Raw genomic sequence first — 24,768 nt, 5'->3', positions numbered from 1 at the left:
AACATTTGGACTTGTAACATAGTCCCAGCTCAACCTTTTTATATATTACTAAATTCATATGGACAGTGTGAGTCCAACTGACTGGTGACAGACACTACTTCCATGTCTAACTGGTTTCTGAAATTGGTCCTAGAAGGATGTTGCAGATTGTTGCCAGCTCACCTGCCCGACACTGAGCCTCCATCTCGGACTCTGCGCTGTGGTTGCACGGCGAGCTCGGCGATGGCGACAGAGAGGGCGGAGACTCCCACTGCTCCTTCTCAGACTCACTGAGCTCCCCCTCCTCAGCCTCACTGTTACCCTCCAAGTCATCGCTCCGAGTTGGCGAGCTCCGCTGCTTCTTGCGCGACACAGACTTGGATCTCTTCTTTTTCTTCTTTGACTTTCTCTTCTCATCGTGGCTTGAACCACTTTTATGCTTTTTTTTCTTGGACGAAGACTTGTCCCTCTCCCCACGCCTTTTGGAGTCTTTTTCTCGTGACTCAGAGCTACGAGATCGTCGTCTCGTTTTTCGGGATTCTGACGTGCGCTTTGATTGCTGTTCTTCTTCCTCTGACTTGACCTCATTAAATGTGAACTCCTGTCATTAGACGGTCAGCAATTAATTGTCTAATGATGTTGAATGAAAGGAGGACAGCTAGCTTTGGCGATCCCAATTGATTTGGCACAAAATTGGCACACAGACTTTATTTATATATATATATATATATATATATATATATAGTCTCAGTCTTCAAAGGCAGTTTATTACAGGCCCCCATTTATAAAAAAAATTAAAAGGGATATTCTCACCTCTGTTATCAGACTTAGAAGCTGGTGGTCATCCTCAAATCTTGAGGGGCATGTATGATTTATGACGCATTTGCTGCATTCTTGTCATAAATCCCAGTTATACGAAAGGTTATTTGCGCGCTCAAATCCTATGACGCCAATATATAAGGAGACCAACAAACAAATCACTAGACCCTGCTTTTTATGTGCATTTACAGGTATGACAAGGTTGAGATATACTGGTGTGGATTCTCCTTTAATGCATGCAGATATTTGGATAGTAGAAAAACTAAAGCATTTAAAGATAGTTCCTAGTAATTAAAGCAGCGATATGGACTTGGTTTACCTTAAAATTGCAGCTTATGGATCATTTTGATGGTAGACTGGCTTATTAGAATAGAAAAAAATTGTCAAGATATAACTGATGAATTGTGTTTGTTAAATTTAGAGTTTTGGCTCACTGGATTTTGATATTCTGTGTGATTAGCTTATGTTTTACCACTGTCCTTGTAATAGCAAGTAATTTATAATTCTCAACTTTAGGGGGAGCCATAGAGCAAGAAGTGTAGCTGGGGTATGAATAATTTTGGGCTTATTGTGTAGAGGCAATTCATCACTTATTTTGAAATATTAGTTCCATGGGGTGATGAGCTCAAAGGCTTCAAGACACCCTGGTTGCTGTTAAAGGTGATGGTGGAAACATGTAATTTGAAATGCTAGTGTTGCTATTGAAAACATGTACCTCTAAGGCAAGCAGTGTTCCATTTTGAGAAAATCTTCATGTTAGCCAAAGAGTTAGTCAATTCGTGCACCTGGGTCGGAGGAATAGTCTTTTAGTCAGCTCGCCTCACAGTTTGACAGATTGGGGAGGCAGCATGCATTTAAAGACTGAGAACAGTCACAATTTGCTGTGATCGCACAAAAGCAAGCAGTCGACCAGTATTCAATGTGCCCAAACAATAGCTCCACCTGTTACTTACCTTATCAATGTGCGAGGTTTTCTTCACACCTCTCCTGTACCACCTGCCTTTCTTTTGAGTCGTACAATCGTCTTGGTCTCCCGTCTGCACAGCAGAAACCTCAATTTTGGAATGAAACTGGTAGCGTCCACTTTCTGCGTCATAGTAGTAGTAAATGCCTGTGTTGGCATCGTAGTACAGCTGGCTGACCTGAAGTGAGAATCATTCGGGACCAAATGAGTCGTATAAAGGTGTATGTAATGTGTTAGTGACAGAGAATGGATTTTCACTGCAGGTCCGAGCACCCAATTCCAATGTGATGCCTTGGATCATGTTTTACTGTCTATTTACATTTCAAGTGACACACACCGATACGCCTCTGATTTAATTTCACAGAACTCATGAAACCTATAATGTTGCATTTTTAGACCATATTTAAATGTCTATTCGTTCACTGTTGTTCAGATGTACAGCAGGTGTGTTTTTGTTTATTTGTGTCACCTGGACAGATGCAGGTGTATATTTACATCACCAATCTGTGTTTTTTTAATTATCTTAGCTTGCATGGATGGGGTACACTGGAGCTGTGCGTTTAAGACGCATTGGCACACTCATTGTAAATCAAGGCAGAAAGAAAATCGTTACAAACCGAGTCGTAATAGAAACCAGTGCTTTGGTCATAGTACATGCCAGTTGTCTCGTCAAAGACAAAGCCTGTCTGTGTCATGGCCTCCTCAGCCGTGGCTCTCAACATGTCAGCAATGGACGCTGCATCACCTTCCTGGGAGAAAAAATAGGATCCACATACTAAAAAAAGCGTCATATTATCATGCTACACTACTCGATTGGGATTGTTGTCTTTAAAAATCTGTTGCTCAGTCCATTAAATGAGCTCTCTGAGGCACACATACCTCTGCTGTGACTACCACACTGCTGTCAGGTTGAGCAGACACATCTGCAACTGTGCCTGCTGTTGTGCCTGCCTGCTCCACTTTTGCAGCCTCTGCTGAGTCACTTCCACCAGTCACATCCACCGCTACAGTGGCCCCCAGACTTTCCTGGGAGTCCGCAGCCTCTGTATTCTGATAGTAGTCAGCGTAGTGGTAATAGTTATAGTAGTCTGTAAAGAAAGAGAACACCGTTTGAGACCACTGACTAACATTGGCGGTCGGTTATTAGGATGTAAAAACATACCCGTTTCACTCCAAACATATTCTTCGGTCTGAGTTTCAGTGTGAACTTTGTCTTTATTTTTTTTCTTCCACTCATGAATCTCTGCGCTCAGCTGATCCACCTGTAATTTGGTAGTTATAAATAAACAGTGCATGTTTGAAGCGGCAAAATCATAAACAATGGGTCCTCATTTCCAATGGTCCAGACATGCGTGGCCTTGAGGACACGAACAGAAGACAAAGTAATCCGCACTGCGTGAGAATAATAAACGCCATCTCATCGCATAGGAAGTCACGCTCAGTTAGTGCCATTATTCGTTTTGATTGTTGATATTTTATTATATTTATGGTCAAGAGCAGTGTTTCCCAAACTTTGAGCCAAGGTACGCGTTTTAAATTGTATACAATCTTATGACACGCCACCAAACAAACATAACAGCATGTATACTGAAACATTGATCTCATCTCATTTACCTACCCAGTGGACCTATTTAGTTGAACACAAAGGTATTACTCTGTTGTATGAATGGCAATAGGTGGATACACAGGTTAATTGTACCTTATGCCATCTAGTAGAAGTGCATTTAATCGTTCCATTTTCACTATACGTCAACACGACATTGATTGATGGACAAAGATGCATCATTTGGCGCATTCATCCATTTTCCGTACCGCTTAACCTCACTAGGGTCGTGGGCGTGCTGGACCCTATCCCATCTAACTCTGGGCGAGAGGCAGGGTACACCCTGAACTGGTCGCCAGACAATCACAGGGCACATATAGACACACAACCATTCGCGCACACATTCACAACTATGGGCAATTTAAAGTTTTCAATTAACCTGTCATGCATGTTTTTGGGATGTGGGAGGAAACCGCAGTACCCAGAGAAAACTCACACAGATGCGGGGAGAACATGCAAACTCTACACAGGCGAGGCCAGATATGAATCTGTGTCCTCAGAACTTTGAATCCGGAGAAATTATTAAGTGAAATTGGATCATTTCCAGTGGAACACATGAGGACAGTGGTTCAATATTATTATTATTATTTTTTTTAAATACTAATAATTACCTACTGTAATTATGACTTCATATCGACAGGGTTAGCGGTAGACTAAAGTGCGACTTCAGTACAGATTTGGGTTATGATGCTGCTGTAGGAACAGAACGCCATCGTATGTACACACTTGGTCTAGAATGAGAGGCTCTGTTCAAAAGTTTGAATGGTGTTGTATTATCAACAGCTGTCTTTAATGCAGTGGGCTTTTACGGTCACAGTAACGAACAGCTCGAAATATGTAACGCCGCTGTCCTTGACAGTGTCAATAAAAAGTGACTTTTGACAGCTTTTGAATTGAATATCATGAGATTGCGTTTGCCAAGTGCAGACCTGCTTCCTCAAGTCCTCGTTGTAGCTCTCAGTGCTCCTCTGCAGTCTCTCGGAATGGCTCAGTTGCTTCTGCAACTTGGCCAGCTCAGCTTTGCACTCCTTCAGCTCTTCTTTCAACGACACCACCTGAAGACGGAGCTCAGCTACTGCACACCCGCTGTCTTTCTCCCCGTCTTCGTCCTCCATTCTCAACTGTAACGGAAACGATTATATTTGCACCATACACGTGGACAACAACAAAACGACTCGCGGAGAATGATCGTGCACACAATGCAGTACAGTACAGACAGTAGATAAAACCACGTAATTATGACACAGTTCTATAGACAAGTACCACATAATACTTAGCATGTGTGCCGTTAGCGGGTATTCAAATACTGCAGACAGTCTCACCTTTTACGTCGTTTTCGCCTCGCCTTACACCGTGAATTTCCAAACACCACGGCACATGACCCAACCTGAAAGTTGAACATAAATATCGTGTAACTACCCCGCATTCCCAACACACCCGAGTACATGTTTGATTACAATTAGACAGTTACAATGAAAACCGTGAAGATGTTGACAGACAACGCTGTACGCGACCGCCATTAACTAACGTCAGAAAAAAAAGAAAAGGAAAAAAAAAAAAACACCCCACACCGGAAATAACTCTTCTTCGGGGTTGGCGGACTTCTGCTATTCGCCTTCATACTTTCGATGTAATACAAAAGGGCTTTATCGCCATCTGTCGAGCAAAGTTATTACTCATGAGGGAGCCGTTCATACTTGTGGTAATGTTACTTTCTTACCACTAAAGGCCACTGTAGCACACATTTTGCATTTTGACTGCCTGGTAAATTAAGTGTTATCATTTCCTGTACTGTATGCAGCTTGCAAAACAAACAACAAATAAATAAATGATAATAATAATCATCATCATCATCATCAGCAGCAGCTGTTAGTATTTTATGCAAGTATTTTTTTTACTTTCTGCCAAGATACAACCTAATTTGTTCCATACACACATTCCTCTGATTTTGACTACTTTCCACCCCATTTTACTCACACACAGCTCATTCATCCATTTTTCCATCGTGCCTCACTAGGGTCGCGGGCGTGCTGGAGTCTATCCCAGCTGACTCTGGGCGAGAGGCGGGGTACAGCCTGAACTGGTCGCCAACCAATCGCAGGGCACATAGAAACAAACAACCATTCGCACTCACATTCACACGTACGGCCAATTTAGTTTTCAGTTCAAGTACCATGTATGTTTTGGGAATGTGGGAGGAAACCGGAGTACCCGGAGAAAACCCACGCAGGCACGGTGAGAACATCCACACAGGCAAGGCCGGATTTGAACCAGAGTCCTCAGAACTGAGACAGATATGCTAAAATGTCCCCCACCATATCACCCACACACAGCTCATATTTTCCTCAAATTATCTTTTATTCTTTTTATTCATTAGTACATGGCAGCATGGTGGGCGACTGGCTAGCACATCTGCCTCACAGTTCTGAGGACCGGGGTTCAAATGCCGGCCTCGCCTGTGTGGAGTTTGCATGTTCTCCCCGTGCCGGTGTGCGTTTTCTCTGGGTACTCTGGCTTTCTCCCACATCCCAAAGACATGCGTGGTAGGTTGGTTGAATACTCTAAATTGTCTAGGTATGAATGTGAGTGCGAATGGTTGTTTGTTTATATGTGCCGTGTGATTGGCTGGCGACCAGTTCAGGGTGTGTGTCCCAGCAGACTCGCCCAGAGTCAGCTGGGATAGGATCCAGCACGCCCGCGACCCAAGTGAGGATCAATGGTACAGAAAATGGATGGACAGATGGATAATTAGTTCATTGACTGTATCTTTTCCAAGATCAAACTATTTATGTGTCTATTTCTTTTGGGTTACACAGAAAAGAGTGATATGGCTCCACTTTTGTGGAAAGTGAAACAGTTTATTGCTGGAAATGCATTCTAGTATCCTCCTACCACTATCCTATGTAAGTACTGTATATCGTGACGCTCTGTGCACATTTGATGTGGATTTAGTGTGCAGGTTATCACTATGACAATACATTGCTTCTGAATGGCAAGGCTAAGCAACTTATATATATATGCAACGTGTTACTTTTGTTTACTTCCGGTAGTTTAAGCTGTGTCGACTGAAGAAAACCTCATAATTGAAAAAAGGTCAGATTGTTTTTCCTTCTGTCTGCTGAGACTCTTCTTAAAAAAATGCTGTGCAGGTACTTCCCACAGTATCAGAATTTGAAATGTGAGCCTGTTAGAGATCTTTGTGCAACTCCAGACTTCTTGGCAGGTCTCTGGTAGCTGCAACAATGGTCATAACACAGCTTTCAAAGTCTTTTATCCGGAGGCACACACGCAGTTTCCTTTTGCTACCTCTCATTGTTTATTGATGCCATTTTTAGACAAGACATAGTTTAGGAAGCTCTCATCTGTTATGACTATCCCAGAGACAAATGAGCCACTGACCCCAGATTTTAGACACAAATTGATCCTATCTTTCCTGTTTAAGTCTTTATTTTTATTTTATTTTTTATTTTTATTGTTTTACAAGAACAGTAATTGCAACTTCCAGACGATCGCCCTAAAAGCATCTGCATACCTCTGCAGACCCAGACAATGAATAAGGAAAAACTCCACCCTTCGTGCTCCAGCGTGGAACCTCTAAATGAGCCACGTGTGCCTCGGCTCAGTGATGGAAATTTGTGGACAGTTGTGTAACTCCGTGGGCCGTTCGGGCGGGCCTGGTGATTGGCGGTTGTGATGTAATCAAAAATTAAAACAGAAATCTTTCAAATGAGAAAGCATTGGGACTTGAACATTAGCAGGGAGTCTGTGTGAAGTGCTTGGGCGTGAGTTGTAGCAGAGCCGATAGCAGGTCTCATATGACTGTGCATTCTGTTACCGCTCGTGGTAATAAGGCGACTGAGTCAGCGACTGTCATCATAGCCACACACGAGGGCATTATAGTATTTTGGCACAAATTTAGGTGTGAATATGAGGATGTTGGGACTCAGATCAAAGGGAACAAGTTGCAATGTCAAATACGTAGCTAATTCAGCAAAAGAACATTCCCAACATTTTTTACTAGCTCTTTTAGACACCCCTGATGTTGCGTTGTCCTCTATCTTGAATACGATTCTTTATTATATTTGATCTTTTCAGGCTGATTAGGACAAAAATAAATCCCAATCTATGTTGTACAATGAAGAGGATGACTCCATGTCAAAAATAAAAGTTGAAGACTAACTGAAGCCAGTCAAGTGGATTTATTGAGGTGATGCTAAACTGGTCGCTCCAGTGTGTCACGTGACAGCAAAGCCAGTTAACTGTTAAACCGCTTGGGGGGTGCAAAAACTGTTTTAGGTGCAGCCCCACATTCCTAACCTCGCTCTCTTTCTGTGCGAGGAGCCCGTGCTTGCAGCTCCTCCTCCTCCTCGCTCACTGTTTGTTTTCAGGCTCCCTCCTCCTTCTGCGTCTAAAGAGAAATGGCAAGCTGATGGGTCGTACCATTCTCCAACCACAGGGCAACACATGGAACTCAGTGAAGAAAACCGACATCCATTTCTGCACTACAAGCTCGCTGCCTCCCCCGCCCAGGTTTAGTGTCAATGGAGCAGCTTGCTAAGCAAGCTGGAGGGGGAGAGAGCTCGAGCAGTTACTGAACCAGCTGATCAGAGAAGCATAGGCAGATTCAGGGAGAGGAGGTGAACATATGAAGAAAAGAGCTTTCAACTAGTAAGTAGAAATGGTTCCTTCCACACATGGGAGCCCTTGTGAGGAAAGAATCCTGATAAGATGATGTGAGAACACATGGGGGAAATTTAAAGAGGAAGAAGAAGCGAAAGGGATCTCTGCCAAGTGAGCGGATTGACGGATCAGTCGACAGCTCCTCTTGGGTAAGGGGAGAGATGTCTTGGTTGTCACCTGTGTCATGGGCCAAATGGACGTGGACGGCGGTGCGAGGAGCAGATGAGGAGGGGAGCGAGGAGAGGGAACATCATAGAGAGCAAAGGGAGGAGGATGATGATGATGATGAAGAGAGATCTCAAGGCTGCAGGCAAGTGTTCTTATTGACACTTGTGATGGGTGTTTGTGTGTGTGCATGAGCATGTGCTAATTGTAAGGGAAATGTGTAAAATGATGAATTCCTCCGAAAGACAAAAACAGAGCAAAGCATCCTCGCGTTTCTTGCAGAGAGGACACGTGTTTGTTTGATTGTCGTGTTTTGTTGACACATTTCCGGCATGGCTGTTGTTTGAACAAAATGTTTTTCAGCCTTCATTTGGGCGACAGAAGTAAGCAGTGTCGTCGAGATGCAATTGCTTCACACACAAACATGACACACGCTTTGGGCGTTGTGGCGTTGCTCTTCGTGTCTATTACTCTATTTTACATCAAATGTGTCAAGAAGGTGTCTAATGTGGGGAATGGGCATGACATCCTTCTGCGTTCCAGTTATTTCAGTTGAGTCCTACAATGTGACAGTGATCATATAAAATGTGTCAAGTTGATAAGGCCCATCTTACAGTATAAAGTCTGCCTACTAAAACACTTGTTTTGGAAATGAAGGCATATTGTTGAGTGAGGTGAGTGTGACAGGAAGACAGCAGGTCACCCTGCTTCCTCTTTCTGTCTGTGCTACATTTATACTTCCTGTCTCCATGCCTCCCTTAAAGGTCCAATATTTTGGATATTTTTAGACTGCCACAGAATGATGTACTTCATATAAAAGTGTCAATTTCGTTTAAAAAAACACCTTGGTTTTGTCATACAAGTGTCCAGAAAAGGCCCCTCTGACAGCTACAGTCCCCTCCAAAAGTATTGGAACGGCGAGGTCAATTCATTTCTTTGTGTTGTATACTGAAGAGATTTTGGTTTCAGATCAAAAGATGAATATGTGACAAAAGTTCAGAATTCCAGCTTTTATTTCATAGTATTTACATCTAGATGTGTTAAGCAATTCAGGACAGAGCACCTCTTGTCTGAAGCCATTAGAGGCACCATAGAGCCAATATTACATCTCAAATACTAGAAAAAGTTGGTTTGGTAAAATATGGCACCTTGAAGTCAAATCAAATCATTTAGGTTATTGTACACACTTCAACTATTTCACACTCAGAAAAACTGTATTTTCAAGGTTATAGTATTTTGCACAAGTGGTACCAGCTTTTACAACTGCGACACATATACAGTATCTATTTTTTTGGGCTCTGGGAAAAGTGCAAATTGATATCTGGGAGTCTAATAAATAGCCACTAGGGTAACATTAGTGTAGATACACATCGAATAGTGCAGAATGTAAGTCCCTTGATTTTAAACATGCAGAATTAGACTTTTGAACAACGTTGGCCTGTGATACTTACTTTGAGTAATCAAACAGTGTCAGCCAGTGAAATGTGACCACTAAACATTTGCTGTGTTTGCCAAGAAGCAGCAGCGACGGCGTTGCAGATGTTGTGGGTAATTTATTTCTACTTTTAGGGCAGTTGGATATTGGATTCTGAGGTATGATGATTTTCAGATGGGGAGGTAAAGCAGAGTGCATCCATTAACATGTTTTTAAGTGTGTGTTAGACAGGGGAACACGGTAGCTAGGCTTACTGATTGGGCCTGACTTGAAGAAGTTGGCTGGAGAATAAAAAGAAAACCGGGAGTGTTCATATTGTCTTTGTTGCTTCATGAAAATGCAGTTCTCTATTTGTGTAATTCTCTTTGTCTTGATAATTCTGTCCATTTTTGTTAGATTTGATTCTAAAGTACTTTCCTTGTTTCTGTTTCCCCCTCTGGCTACATCAGCTCTGATTCAGACGGTCATTTTGACACTCCCGAGGCAGCAACTCCTGTCCGCGGCCCACCGATCGTCCCAGGAGAGCTGGAGAGTGACAGCGCTGACAACAAAAGAGGTGAGGGAACAAACAGACTGGAAGGCAAAACAAGAGTGCTCGAAAGGAGTCAGTTGTGGGTCGGCATGCCCGTAGAAGTATCAAAGCACGTCCCCTCTTTGAGGTCACCATGGAAACCCAGTTACTGGAAAATGTTCAACATCATACAATAATGTCATTATTTTTAACACACATGGACTTGAATCGGCTCCCCCATGGCGTGTGAGCCATGCACTTACATGGTGGATCAAGTTCTATGTAATTGGATCCACATGCAGCCAGGCTGGGTCAGGTATGTACCTGCCTACTGCATTCCGGCTCTCATTAAGGATTTACCTTTGATTGCCTTTCTTTTGACCCCCAAATTACCCTGTGCAATAACTGCTTGGAGTGTGTTGGGAGAGTTTTTTTTTTTACAGTGTGGATGGATATTTACATGGAGTTGCTAGAAGTGCTGTAATTTTAATATGAAACGCCAAGAGGCGAGCCTGTGGCAGAGTGGGAACAGTCTTTGCTCTGGAATTCAACAGGTTCAACAAAAGCTTTAGTCCACCCTGTTTTGTGTTGGTCACTGACGAGGGTCAGGAAGAGGTGATGGGGGGGGCTACTGTCACAGAGTTTGCCTTTTAAGCAGCTGTATGAAGTGCTTTGAAATCATACTCTTGTTTTCTGTACAGTGCATGTCAAACAAGAAGAGGAATCCAGTCAAACAACTTTGGCCACATTTTTTTTCATAGGAGTACATTGCAAAGCTCAGACTGTGAGGAGAGTCAATGTTAGGAGAGAATGTCCTAATGAGTCAACAACCTCCTCCCCTACTGAATCAAACGTGTGTGTTTGTATTCTTGGTCGACAGGAGCTAAAGCATCCGAATAAGTCTTTAAACATGTTAGTGACTGTATTTGTCCATGGCCACCCAAAGTTTCCATTACTGCATCACTGTACGTCCAACCATGACAACTGTTTATTCTGTTTTCATACAGTACAACACTAAAATTCACCATATGTGGATTTTAATGGTCCCATATTTTGGCTATTTAGACTTCCATAGAGTGACTCTCTAACATGGACTTACTATAATTCGTCAATTTCATTTACAAAAACACCTTGGTTTTGTCACACGAGTGTCCAGAAAAGGCCCCTCTGACAGCTATTTTTGTATCCGCTTTTCTATATTTGGCTAAGACCGCCTCCTTTCCTCTCATTGGTTCCCTCCGGGTAGAAGACCCACTTGTGAGAGCACACGTGTGTTATGTTGACAGCGCTTGCTCGGGAGCGGACAAGTAGGCGGAGACCTTCGCTAGTGACGTAGATAAACTGGTGGAATTCGAATGACCTGATATCAGGCCTCTCGGCAGAAAAACGTCTGGAACTCAGGAATCCGTGGATGATTTTAATTCATATTTCACGTTTACTGAGGCAACATACAAGGCAATATTACATCCCAAATACTCGAAAAAGTTGGTTTAGTAAAATACGGGAGCTTTAACAGTTGGAGACCGAAAAGATGCTTTTATTTCTTTAATATTCAATATCTACAGTGGTTGAATAAGTATTATCATGTCACAATTTTTCTCACATTAAATATATTTCCAAAGGTGCTATTGACATGAAACTTTCACCAGATGTTGGGAACAACCCAAATAATCCACACATACAAAGAAAGTAGAACAAATAAGCTCAGAAATGAAGTTGTGTGTAATAATGTGAAGGGACACAGGGAAAAAGTATTGAACACACCAACCACACCAGTGTTATTTATTTAATAGTTGGTGCAAAGGCCTTTGTTTGCAATGACAGCTTCAAGATGCCTCCTGTATGGAGAAACTAGTCACATGCATTGCTCTGGTGTGATTTTGGCCCATTCCTCCACACAAGCAGTCTTCAAATCTTGAATTCCGTGGGCTTCTTTTATGGACCTTGAGTTTCAGTTCTTTCCATAGATTTTCAATTGGATTCAAGTCAGGTTATTGGCTGGGCCATTTTAGCAGCTTTATTGTTTTTTTTCTTTGAAACCAAATGAGAGTTTCCCTGGCAATATGTTTTGGATAATTATTCTGCTGACATTTCCACCCTCGTTTCATTGTCATCATCCTCGTAGATGGCAGTAGAATTTTGTCCAGAATGTCTCGGTACGTTTGCCCATTCATCCCACCTTCAATAATGTGAAGTACACCAGTACCATTTCCTGAAAAGCAGCCCCACACCATCATGTTCCCACCTCCGAACTTCACTCTTGGTATGGTGTTTTTAGGGTGATGTGCAGTGCCATTTCTCCTCCAAACGTGGTGTGCATTATGGCATCCAAACAGTTAAATTTTGCTCTCATCCGACCAGACTATTTTCTCCCAGTATTTAACTGGCTTGTCCAAATGTTGTTCAGCAAACGAGCTTTGAAATGCTTTTTTTTTTCAGCAATGGGGTCTTGCGTGGTGAGGGTGCATACAGGCCATGGCGGCGGAGTACGTCACTCACTGTTTTCCTTGAGACAACAGCACCTGCTAATTCCAGGTCTTTCGAAGCTCTCCACAGGTGGTTATTGGCTCTTGGACAACTCTTCTCATTATTCTTTGCACTCCTCTGTCAGAAATCTTGCGTTGATCACTTGATATTAATTTGCACTGTCAAGGGGCTGGATTGCTGTTTGATTATTGATAGATTTTAGGTGTTGTCTTGGCTTTCATGCCTTTTTGCACCTCCCATGTGTTAAATACTTTTTCCCTGTGTCATTTCACATTTTTTCACACAATTTAATTTCTGAACTTATGTGTTCTACTTTCTTTGTATGAATGGATTACTTGGGTGTTCCCTACATCTGGTGAAATGTTCATGGCAATAGCACCTTTGGAAGTATATTTCGTGAGAAAAATGGTGACATGGTAAATGCTCATTTCAGCTGCTGTATATTTGCTTTAAATCTTTTATCTTTGTAGTGGTAATAATAAAAAGAGAGTAAAATACCACAAGAATCTTAGTTGTAAAAAATGAGCATTCAAAAATTTTTCAGTTTTGATCGATACTGTTAAAAAGCTAGTAATTCATTTAATTACATTTATTAATGTGGTTGTAGTTAGCAGTCGTCTAGAACTGCATCACATCATAATAAGAATCGTTTTTAATGTTGTATGAATACCTTTCTGACAAAATGTTATTATTCATTAGTTATAATTGGAAAGGCTGAAATCTTATATTTGACAACATTGCATTGTGCCGTTTTCTCTGGTTTCCTCCCACATCCCAAAAAACATGCATGCTAGGTTAATTGACAACTCTAAAGTGCCTGTAGGTGTGAATGTGAGTGCGAATGGTTGTTTGTTTGTTTGTTGAATGTATGTGCCCTGCGAGTGGCTGGCAACCAGTTCAGGGTGTACCCCGCCGCCTGCCCGATGACAGTTTGGATAGGCTCCAGCACGCCCACGACCCCAGTGAGGAGAAGCGGCTCAGAAAATGGATGGATGCATGGATGCTTTGTGCCGGTGTGCCTGTGACTGATTGTGACATGGGTTTCAATGAGAAGTGCAAAAATATTCTGGCAAGCTCGTGAACAGAAGTAGACAGAAACCCAGCAGCCCCTGTGGTCTCCAAGCAACATAATATTTCACACAGCCTCCATGACAGGCACAATCAAATATGTTGATGTGCTCCTCTGGAGTCAAAGACGTCATCAAAGCGGTCTCTCTCTGTCTCTCTCTCTCTCCTCTCTGTCTCTCTCTCTCGCTCTGTCTCTCTTTGTCTGTCTCTGTCTGTCTCTCTGTCTGTCTCTCTCTCTCGCTTTCACTCAGTTGTTCTGTGCAACACTTAATCTATGGTGTTTTTATTAAATCATCATCATCAAATGCACTTGGTTTAAATGTCACAGCCCTCATCTCATAGCAAGACATTCATTACCATAGCAACAGCCACAAATGGAATAATCAGCAACCGAGTAACTTGCTCTCAGAGTCCAATAAGATATCATGTACATCTGAGGTCTGATCTAATGGGAGAAACTAGCATGTGCAGCAGTTGGTTATGTAACTGTGTTTTGAATATATTCATTTGTTCTTTTTCAGATGCCGATCAGGATGAGAACCTGATTGTTACAGCTCCAATCAGAGACCACAATAATTTGCTCTTTGACAACATGTGTCAGGATGAGGCAGCTGTGCCCATGCAAGACCCTTTAGAGATGAACAGCAAACACCTAGAACCACAACAAAATGCGTGCCTGTTAAAGCCGATAAACTATGAACCTGTTCCTGATTCATTCCCTGTGACATCAATTTCTGAAACGGTCAAATGCACAGTTCCATGGCCAGAACCCCCCCGAGAAGCGACATTGGTTCCTGAAGTGGTGAATTGCACTCTTTTATCACCGGACCCACCCAAAGACATAATTCCTATCTTGGTTAATGAGCCAGATCTAGATCTTGCTCCAGCTTCTTCTCCTGCTCCTGCAACAAACTCAATCCAAAGCAGTGACGCTCTGGAGCAACCAGAGAAGCCTCTCATTGATTCAGAACCACAATACAGTGGTGTCACCAAAGAATCAGAATCCAGCTCCAAAAAAAATACACGCAAATCTAAACCGCCATCCTTGTCAATAAAGGAGACACCAAGGGAGGATGCACAAGCAAATGAGGAACAAGAACTTCCTGTTCCCAAAGCCTCCTACAAATTTGATCCAGACCAGATAGATGACAGTTTTAACCCTTTCACTAGCGGTGGATCCAAAGTCCAGAACTCTCCACCACCATGCAGTTCAATAACTTTCCCCAGACCTGAGCCACTTGGTAGCTCTCTGATTGAGGACGGTGCATCAGCACCAATAGAAGAATCAACATCAGAGGTCAAACCTGTGATGCTGGAATTTGGTCTGGATGAGGGGACAGTCAGCAAACCACCTCCAAAGAAACTAGCATGTAGAAAAACAACCAGCAAACTCAAGAATCAAATAAGGCCAATGGTTTTAGAGACTTCCTGCGAACCAGCACCAGAACCTGCAGCTCCAGAATTAGTTTCTGACCTAACATCTGTTTCTGACAATTCACCAGAAACGAAAGTGCAAGTTTCAGACTCCACTGTGCCGTTTAACCTGGATGATGTTCCTATTCCAAGGAAAGGGACATATAACTTTGATCCCAGTCAATGGGATGACCCCAACTTCAATCCGTTTGGGAGCAACAGTACATTGAGTAGTTCTCCAGTGCTCCCCAAAGGCTCCTACAGTTTCGACCCAGACAAGTTTGACAATGCCGTGGACCCTTTCAAGCCCTCCAGCACCATGAGCAATGACGATTTGTCCAGTGGTTCCACTCAGTCTGAGAAAAGAACAAAAGACGGAAGCAAACAGAAACCAGCGCAACCTGTGGGAGAGAAGAAAGTTCAGCAGACTCCCAAGAAAAGCAAAGAGAGGACAGCTAAGTAAGTGTGCTGCTTAAAGACACAGAACCGGTTTGCGTCAATATGGTTGTAATCTTCCTCTGTAAATGTGCAGGGTCCAACAGAATCACAGTAAACCTCAATTTTGAAGTTTACCCCCACTGAGCTTTCCCTTTCAGGCTAAATGTATTGTTGTTGACATCGCCTAGTGATGAGTGCGCATAGCAAACAATGCTGTGAACGCATGCCAAACACTTAGCGCTGCATAATGGTCATTGGTGTGATTCCTGAAACCAGTTTATATTTAGGCTGTAGAAAGTGTTTGTGGCTGTTGTAGTTAGGAAGCTTTGAGCTTTTGCATGCAGCATATTTTGCTTCTGTGTTATTTACCAGACCAAGATAAACACCTTCAGATACTCACACATTCTCTTTTTTCTCTACCCTGATTAAAATCACTATCCTTCATCCTTCTGTCTCTCTTCTGTTGCGCAACCACTAAATCTCTACTTTTCATCTACTTCTATCAGCCTCAGGACATCTGAACAAGCCAACTTTCTCTGTTTTCTTTTGTAAGTACTATCGCTATTAATGCCCACTTTCTTTTATGCATGCTTGCGGCCTATTTAACTCTCAGCATGAATAGTGCTGTCAGTCAGTGACCATAAAAGAAGCATGTGAACCCACTAAGTCACAGTGTTGCATACGTTTTTCAATTTGCCCCATCTCAAAAAATGCTTAGAGGGAAATTTAAGTGTCAGCACCCACTACTTTGATCATCAAATTGTTCATGACCATGTTTGTATGTGTACTGTTTTTGTCTCATAGGAATCCCTGTAAAGTTGAGAAACATGATGAGAGCCAGTTCCAAATGCAGGACACGCGGAAGCAGGTAATTCATGTGTTCATTTGAGTGTATATGTGGGTGTCAGCTCAAAGATTTCAAGAACAGTGTTCATTATTTTGCAGCTGTCTGACTTCTAAAAACACAAACACTCCATACAATCTCTCAGTGTTTGCCCTTAGAAGTGATCGCCTGTATTATATCAGCACATGTCCTAATTTGTTAATACCAACACCTCAACCATACTAAGCACTGTGCTTGTAATGTACACCCGATGAACAAACTTTAAGAAAGGTACTGCTACATCTGGTCAATACGGATAGATGAACTGAAAATGGAAGACATATACACATGGTATAGTACAGTCACATGTTGATGTAAGTGTTTATGTGCTTTGTCTAGGTTTCTGAGTCATGTTTGGGGGGGGGGGGGGGATGGTTTGTATCAAAATGTATTCAGGGGAAACACAGTAAACTAGTGGTTAGCACGTCTGCCTCACAATTAGAGGTGTCACGATTAATCGATTAACCGACAACTAATCAATCATCAAATTAATCGACAACTATTTTGAAAATCGATTCATTGTTTAGAGCCATTGTTTAACTTTGTCCAAATCCTCTGATTTCAGTCTCTCAAAAGTAAATATTCTGATTTCTGTTGTCCTTCATGAAAGTAGACTGATTATGTTTTGTGTTTAATCAAAATACTGTAAGAGATTTGCAAACATCTGCTTTTACTTTGGAAAACAATGTTCAACAGTTTTAGCTGTTTTCTGACATGTTATGTACCAAACCAGTGACTGAATTACAATCAATTCATTGAAAAAATAATAGTCAGTTTAATATACAGTAGGCCTATTACGAAAATAATTATTTGCAGCCATATAATGAATAACATGTAAGTGGCATGCAGTTGAACCTGAAGCAGCCTCAGAAGTGTATATCAAACTAGAAGCCCTTTGCATTAATCAGTACCCGAGAAGTAGTTGGCGAGTACATCACTGCCAATTGTGATATTGCTTAATAATCTGTTAATAAACAGCAATCTGGGGAAAAAAATTTAACCGATAATTCGATTAATGGCTGTAATGATTGACAGAATAATCAATTCTAAAAATATTCGACAGTGACAGCCATACTGATAAATCTGAGGTTCAGTGTGCAAATCTTGACTCAAGCCTTCCTGTGTGTTCTCTGGGTATTTCGGCTTCCTAACACATTCTACAAACACGCTTTGAAGACTATAAATTGCCCATAGGTGGACTGAATGGTTGTTTGTCTATACATTCCCTGTGATTGGCTGACGACCAGTCCGTATTGTGTCCAGCCTCTCGCCCAAAGTCCGCTGGAATGGGCTCTAGCTCACCGATGACCCTAATGAAAACAAAGCTCTATAGAAAGTTGGTTGAACTGATCATATTCCATTTGGTAATATGAAATCATTTCAACAGTCATAATGGTCTCCCTTGTGCCCAGGAGGAGGATGAGGTAGTGGTTCACACCCCAGAGATCTCGCAGCATGTCAACCACGCCACTGACGAGGAGAAGCTGGCGTCGACAGGAATCATGGGTCAGACTACCCAAGATGAGCACCAGCACAAAGGAGAGTCTGAATGCACTAAACAGCCCATCGATGACATCCCTGTCACAGATGGTACTGTATGTTTCAGGCTTTCTTTAATTATATACAGTTCAAACACCTTCATCCCCCTGCAGTTTTCTCACAAAAATAGCGCTGAGGTATTCCCTCAGACATATTAAAAACTGACACTGCTAAACTAGAAGGCATCTGGCACATGCTTTCTGTGCAAGGTGCTACCACGGGTACAAACATTTCTCATGTAAATTCCTAAGTTATGGCGGCACGCTGACCGACTGGTTAGCACATCTGCCTCACAGTTCTGAGGACCCACGTTCAAATCCGGCCTCGCCCGCGTAGAGTTGGCATGTTCTCCCCGTGCCTGCGTGGGTTTTTCCTCGGGTACTCTGGTTTCCTCCCACATCCCAAAAACATGCATGGTAGGTTAATTGAAAACTCAAAATTGCCCTTAAGTATGAATGTGAGTGCGAATGGTTGTCTGTTTCTATGTGCCCTGGGACTGGCTGGCGACCAGTTCAGGGTGTACCCCGCCTCTCGCCCGAAGGTAGCTAGGATAGGCTCCAGCACGCCCGCAACCCTAGTGAGGAGAAGCGGTATGGAAAATGAATGGAAATTCTTTAAGTTATCAAATGTATGAGGCTCGCGTTGGTTTTACCGTTTAAATATGTTATGTTTCCATTCAAAGCTCCTAAGGTGGTGGATCATGAAGATGAGAAGGACAAATGTGTTCTAAAAGATGACACAGTAAGTGAATTGAATTCATCATTTAAACATGTTTAAATGACTGTTGTTAAACAATGTTAAACAATCAGATGTTTCTTTTCTATGCTGGTAACAACAACGCGCTTTTACCCTTCCAGTGTTTGCTTAAGATAAACATGCTTGCACGCTGAAGCCTTGAAAATATTTGAATATTACAATTAATGCAAATTTGAACACCATTATCATGCAAATGTTTCAGAAAGAGTCTCGAGGCATTGAGCTGTAATATGAGCATGAACTTGAATCGTATTAGTGCTTTCTCTTTGAAATGACATTGACTGCAAGTGTACTTAATGAAGTGCCATTCGGTGAAGTCACGCTTGTTTTCCGAATGTTTTACAGTGTGACAATCTAACGATGTGCAGCAGTGATACAGATGCAGCAGTCCTCTCCCAAGACAAAATTTCCCTGACTGAGATTGACAAGGCTGCAGTGCTGACTCTCATCAGAGAAGAGGTAACTCACCCTCATTTGAGTCAGAATCGACTGACGCATAATCACACACCATTTAATGCCGTGATTCCCAACCACTTTGCTGCGGCATCCCCGAGATCATACAGGCACACTAATATGAATACTTTATTGGTTGGAAAATTATTATTTATTTACTTAAAATAATGTAGAGTATTTTTTTTTTTTCCATCCGTCTATGCCAGCAATGTATAGTGACAGCCTGGAAAAGCAATTAACCTGTGCATCGACCTGTTGCCAGTCATACGACACAATACTTGCTTTATGTTCAACTAAAAAGGTTTCACATTGCGCAAGTCAATTGGTAAACTGAAACGAGATCATCATTATTTCAGTCTACAGGGGTGTGCAAAATTCAGCATACAGTTGGAAAAAGTATACCAAGCTCTTTATTGTCTACAATCTTTATTCATTTCTTTTGTAACTCTTTTTTATTTATTTGGCCACCACAATTACCAGACCTCACCCCAATGGAGTGGTTTTAGGGTGTTGTCAAAGATCAAGTATATTGAAACACACACATACACACACACAAACACACTTTTGATGACATGTAAATTCATAAAAGAAGTATGCTGAGAAATGAATACCAATAAAAACCTTAGTGTCAAAGGGTGCTTGAGTGTTAATTAAAACTTGACAATAGAAATGGACTTTGTTTTTCATAATAAAACTGTATACCTACTTTTGCACCCCTCTGTGTATACTTTTTGATACATTTATGTTTTGTTTTTTTTCTCATGTAAAATATATGCCTTGGCTCAATAGAGGTGGGGAAACACTAGTTTAATGTCTTCATGTCCTTTGTTGCCATCAGATCATCACAAAAGAGATTGAGGTGAATGAGTGGAGGACAAAGTATGAGGAAAGCAGAGCTGAAGTTTTAGAGATGAGGTACGAGGCACACACCCCCTAGACACACCAACTGAAAAATGACTTAGACTGCTTACACTTTGTTCTTGTGTTGACAGGAAAATTGTTGCTGAGTACGAAAAGACAGTTGCCCAGATGATTGGTGAGTCACTTCCACCTAGCGGTTACATATTTATATTGCTTATGCAGTCAGAGTGCCTCGCCTGTCTATGATGTCACAGTTGTCGTCAACTAATCTATATATTCAATAACATCGTCATCTTTGTTATAGAGGATGAGCAGGAGCAGAAGACGCTATCCTGTAGTGAGTCAGTCAGAAAGCTGACTATGGAGAGGGACCAGGCCCAGGCTGACCTCAATTCGGTGGAGCGCTCCTTTGCTGACCTCTTCAGGAGGTATGAAAACATGAAGGGGGTCCTGGAGGGCTTCAAGAAGGTCAGTAGTGCTTCAAATGTCACGACATGTTGAGTAGTGCACCCTTGTGTCAGGGCTAGGTCACCACGCCCCCTCTGCATGTGTCCCCAGAATGAGGAGGTCCTGAAGAAGTGTGCACAGGACTACCTGACACGCATCAAGCAGGAGGAGCAGCGTTACCAAACCCTCAAAGTGCACGCCGAGGAGAAACTGGATAGGTGAGATTCATGTTTAATATTACCAGCTATTTGTCAGCTATTTGTGATCTAAGCTACATTGAATCCATTCAAAAAAGTTCAAATGTCAACACTACAGTCATGCTCTTTTATTTACTAGTTTTAGGGCAGCACTTTTTAAGTAAGGCAAGGAACCATAGCTGGTTATAATGCCTCTCGCCCAAAGTCAACTGGCTCACCTGCAACTCAAGACAAAGTCGATAGAAAATAGATGGCTCCATGCCACACACCTCATTATATGTAGAGGCATGCGATTTCTTCAAGACAATCTCCAAAGAAAGGTAATTAGAATAAAGAAACAAAAATGACCCTGATATACTGTGGGTACAAAAAATATTCAGACCACCTTAAATGTTTTACTTTGTTATGTTTGCATTTGCTAAAATCATTTACGTTTATTTTTTTCCCCTCATTAATGTACATACAGCATTTTTTTAAAAAGAAAATCTGAAATATTACACAGCCATAAGTATTCAGACCCTTTGCTGTGACACTCATATATTTAACTGGTGCTGTCCATTTCTTCTGAATGAGAATCATGAGGTCAAAGGAACTGCCTGAAGAGCTCAGAGACAGACTTGTGGCAAGGCACAGATCTGGCCAAGGTTACAAAAACATTTCTGCTGCATTTAAGATTCCTAAGAGCACAGTGGCCTCCATAATCCGGAAATGGAAGACGTTTGGGACGACTAGAACCCTTCCTAAAGCTGCCCATCCGGCCAATCTGACCAATCGGGGGAGAAGTGCTTTGGTGAGGGAGGTAAAAAAGAACCCAAAGATCACTGTGGCTGAGCTCCAGAGATTCAGATGAAATGAGATGGGAGAAAGTTCTAGAAGGTCAACCATCACTGCAGCCCTCCACCAGTCGGGGCTTTATGTCAGAGTGGCCCGATGGTTTCATCCATTTTCTACGCTACTTGTTTGGCTATCGACAATATCATTTTCATCAAACAACAAAACAAGTTGTTTCAGTTGTTTTCTAGACTTCCGTTTGTCTGGCTGCTTGGATTAAGAATGCAAAATAATGAAATATCGAATGACCTGTTATATTCCATATATTTAACATCTGATTGCAAATCTCATTCTTGTACGTGCTGGTGACAGGGCCAATGAGGAGATAGCGCAGGTGCGTTCCAAGGGCAACGCGGAGGGGGTCGCACTCAACGCCAGCCTGAGGAGGGAACAGATGAAGGTGGACTCGCTTGAAAGAGCCGTCCTTCAGAAGGTAACGCCACAGAAAATGTTTGCCAGTCAACTTGACACATAGGCCCAGTTGGGAGGGAAGAGCATTGGATTGCATGTAGGGAAAATGCTCGGTAAAATTATTCACTTATTTTTAAATATCATTTTTAATGGGACAGGAGGCTCCTTTTCTGAAGGTTTTGAACTCGTTTCCATGAGTGTCTCAAAAAGAATGGAGGGGATCCTTCGTTTACGATGGTCCACATATATGACAACACTTTGCAATAATAATAATAATGTTTTGTACGTATGACGGAGAAGGGTTTTTCAATGATTTACTTTGATTATGACTTTACTACTGCGTTGGGGTAGGTTCGTAACAGACTACCACGCTTCCGTACAATTTCGGATCGTCGCTAAAGGAACACAACTCTGTCGTAAACCGAGGAGCCCTTCTGCTCAACAACCACATTCACACGATCGCAGAATGTTTTTTAAACGATCTTTTTTTTTTTTTAAATTGTCATCACTAATTGCAACTATTGTTTTAATTACAAATAATATATTATAGTGCTATTGGTTACATCATCATTCAAAAAAAGATATTTTTTTGTATCCATTATGATAGACAGCAGGACAGAGGACAAACTGATGAATTGTTAAGACTTGTGTCGCAATACGTTTCTTGCTTTAGATTTCAATTAAATTCTAATGACAAACTGGAATTATGTATAAGCTGTACAAAATAAATATTTCCGTACGTGATGGCATTGGTGTTGAAGGGCCCTTTCTATTTTTTACTCCACATTTTCTTACCTTTGTATGAAATAATTCCAGTAAGAAGTTGCTCTCACTCTTGAAAATATTCATGACTTATTCATATTCATATTATTATTATTTATATTGTGTAATGTAACCACTTTGAAAATCTACAAAAAGTTACGCTCATTTAACACAGGGGAGCAGCATTTCACAGGGAAAAAGAGTTGACTTTTACTTAATCGCAACATTCTTTTTGTTTAAACAGAATCAAGAAATTGAGGAGCTCACCAAGATCTGCGATGAGCTGATTGCCAAATTGGGAACGGAATAAGACGTCACGTTTGCTTTAACAAATAAAATCTAATTAAAAAAAAAAAAAAAAAAAGAGCACACCAAGCATTGACACACCAAGTATCTGGAGTGGATATATACATTTGCATACCTCATAGTAAAATATTGAACTCGAGCAGCGTTCAAAGCACAAACGTGAAGCACAGTTTGGTCATATGGAAGGCTTATGTATATTTTAGCCACCAATTATTGACAGTTGTGGGCGGGGGGAGGGGGAGGAGCTTGTTGTATCGATCATTGCAAATCATTTCAGTTAGTGCCTGACCTGAACTTGGTTTATGGTTTCTTGCTGAGTTTTCATATACAAGGTGACTTTTTAAAACATGTTCACTTTTTCAACAAGTTCACTTTTAATGAACTCTCCCAATGCCTATGAACTCCAGGTGCATCTCAATCAATTAGAATGTCATGGACATTTTATTTCAGTAATCTTATTCCAAAAGTGAGCACACAAAGTTCAATATTACATGATTTTGCTTGTACAGCTGATGAGAGCTACCAGCAAACAAAAACTAAATCCACCATCTCGAGAAATCAGAATACTAAAAAAGGAACACAATCAAATACATCATTTATAATACACAAATTAGGTGTGAATTTGAATGTAAAATGTATTTTCCTATTTGTTTAATGAATTTAAGTAATGAGTTTCACTTTTGAAATTAAACTACTGACATATTTTTTCTACAATACTCAAATATATAGAGATGCACCTGCATATGTAATTTACAGCTTTTATGTCACCCTTTTTTGTTGCCGCATCAAGTACACTGATGTGCATTTGCAGATTTGCTGAGTTGTGACACCACGGGCATGATGCCACCCAAATCTGTGGGATCATTTAAAAAGACGAGCACTTGAGAATCATGCATTCAGTCATACAACCTCTTTCACACGTTCACAAGTTTGGGAATACCATATTTGTCCTAACAAGGTGCCATATTTCAGAAGCACATTTTGTCACCTCCATTTTTTTCCCCCACCTTTTACCTATCCAAATAAGGTGTGCCTTTATTGTGTCTCTTTTGTAAATATAAAAAAAAAAAAAAAAAAAAACGTGTCTGTAAGTTCCTTAAGCAGTTCTCTCTTGTGGCCAAAGTGAACGTCTCACATGTCCATCCCGTTACGTGATGATTGCAAACAATGCGAATTTGCGGTTTGAACATGTTCCAACATTAATGGCATTCTCAGGACTGATTGAACCCGAGGTGCAGCAATGTGATGGATGGTCTGCTCTTCCATGGAAACGTTCAGCACAATCTTGCCAAAATAATGACAAATGACGTTCTGTTGCAGTGGTGTTTCATTCGTTTTGAATGGTGAAAATCCAGCGTGTACATTTTATACTTCATGAAAATACTTCACATTTGTATATGGAATTAGTACTATACTCAAATTGTATGGTATATGCTATATTTTGTGCATTCCTGAATAAATAGTTACATGTTTGCTGTTGCTTTACTCTCAGCTAATTGCTGCACAATTGTAAGACATCTGCTCCAGAGGCTCTTATTACTGATGCATCAACTGAACAACGCTGCCTAAAACCCACAACGATAGTGCACATGAAAACCTGCAACCACACTTGATTTCTTTGCAGTGCCAAACATGCTATCACTCCTCCTGTGTTCCTGCGGACTAACTTGCTTGAAGGTAAACATGCCATCAGTGGTTTGGATTTTTGGACAGCATAGTACAGCAACACCTATTCCTGCTCAGAGCCTTGTTCAGCCGCA

General features: G+C 41.5%; 2 protein-coding genes across 7 annotated transcripts in view; one reads left to right on the top strand and one right to left on the bottom strand.

Annotated features, from left to right (window-relative positions):
- Window positions 1-4,899, bottom strand: part of aggf1 (angiogenic factor with G patch and FHA domains 1) — an 8,757-nt gene extending 3,858 nt beyond the window's left edge. Inside the window, exons 1-8 of one of the 2 annotated variants that reach the window (XM_061689058.1) lie at window positions 4,837-4,899; window positions 4,688-4,752; window positions 4,295-4,486; window positions 2,925-3,024; window positions 2,642-2,850; window positions 2,380-2,511; window positions 1,752-1,940; window positions 163-580 (exon numbers count right to left, since the gene is read on the bottom strand). In XM_061689058.1, coding sequence (XP_061545042.1) covers window positions 163-580; window positions 1,752-1,940; window positions 2,380-2,511; window positions 2,642-2,850; window positions 2,925-3,024; window positions 4,295-4,480 — 1,234 coding nt within the window. In that variant the 5' untranslated portion in view covers window positions 4,481-4,486; window positions 4,688-4,752; window positions 4,837-4,899. Of the gene's footprint in view, window positions 1-162; window positions 581-1,751; window positions 1,941-2,379; window positions 2,512-2,641; window positions 2,851-2,924; window positions 3,025-4,294; window positions 4,487-4,687 lie in introns of both variants that reach the window. The other variant, XM_061689060.1, reaches the window with a different exon arrangement.
- The window catches only part of tacc1 (transforming, acidic coiled-coil containing protein 1), a 35,790-nt gene extending 11,310 nt beyond the window's left edge, over window positions 1-24,480 (top strand). For 2 of the 5 annotated variants that reach the window (XM_061689057.1, XM_061689055.1), the window contains 14 exons: window positions 10,095-10,201; window positions 12,596-12,712; window positions 14,233-15,583; window positions 16,069-16,110; window positions 16,367-16,430; window positions 17,858-18,035; window positions 18,667-18,725; window positions 19,086-19,199; window positions 20,032-20,108; window positions 20,186-20,229; window positions 20,359-20,522; window positions 20,613-20,719; window positions 21,842-21,962; window positions 22,947-24,480. In XM_061689057.1, coding sequence (XP_061545041.1) covers window positions 10,095-10,201; window positions 12,596-12,712; window positions 14,233-15,583; window positions 16,069-16,110; window positions 16,367-16,430; window positions 17,858-18,035; window positions 18,667-18,725; window positions 19,086-19,199; window positions 20,032-20,108; window positions 20,186-20,229; window positions 20,359-20,522; window positions 20,613-20,719; window positions 21,842-21,962; window positions 22,947-23,012 — 2,611 coding nt within the window. In that variant the 3' untranslated portion in view covers window positions 23,013-24,480. Of the gene's footprint in view, window positions 1-7,709; window positions 8,356-10,094; window positions 10,202-12,595; window positions 12,713-14,232; window positions 15,584-16,068; window positions 16,111-16,366; window positions 16,431-17,857; window positions 18,036-18,666; window positions 18,726-19,085; window positions 19,200-20,031; window positions 20,109-20,185; window positions 20,230-20,358; window positions 20,523-20,612; window positions 20,720-21,841; window positions 21,963-22,946 lie in introns of those variants that run through there. The other 3 variants (XM_061689053.1, XM_061689054.1, XM_061689056.1) reach the window with 3 other exon arrangements.
- The last annotated feature ends 288 nt before the right edge of the window (window positions 24,481-24,768 follow it).

Source organism: Phycodurus eques, chromosome 10, assembly GCF_024500275.1.
Source record: "Phycodurus eques isolate BA_2022a chromosome 10, UOR_Pequ_1.1, whole genome shotgun sequence".
In the NCBI taxonomy this organism is placed as follows: Eukaryota; Metazoa; Chordata; class Actinopteri; order Syngnathiformes; family Syngnathidae; genus Phycodurus; species Phycodurus eques.
Note: the sequence above shows the minus strand (reverse complement) of the source record. Positions and strands in the feature narration are given on the sequence as shown.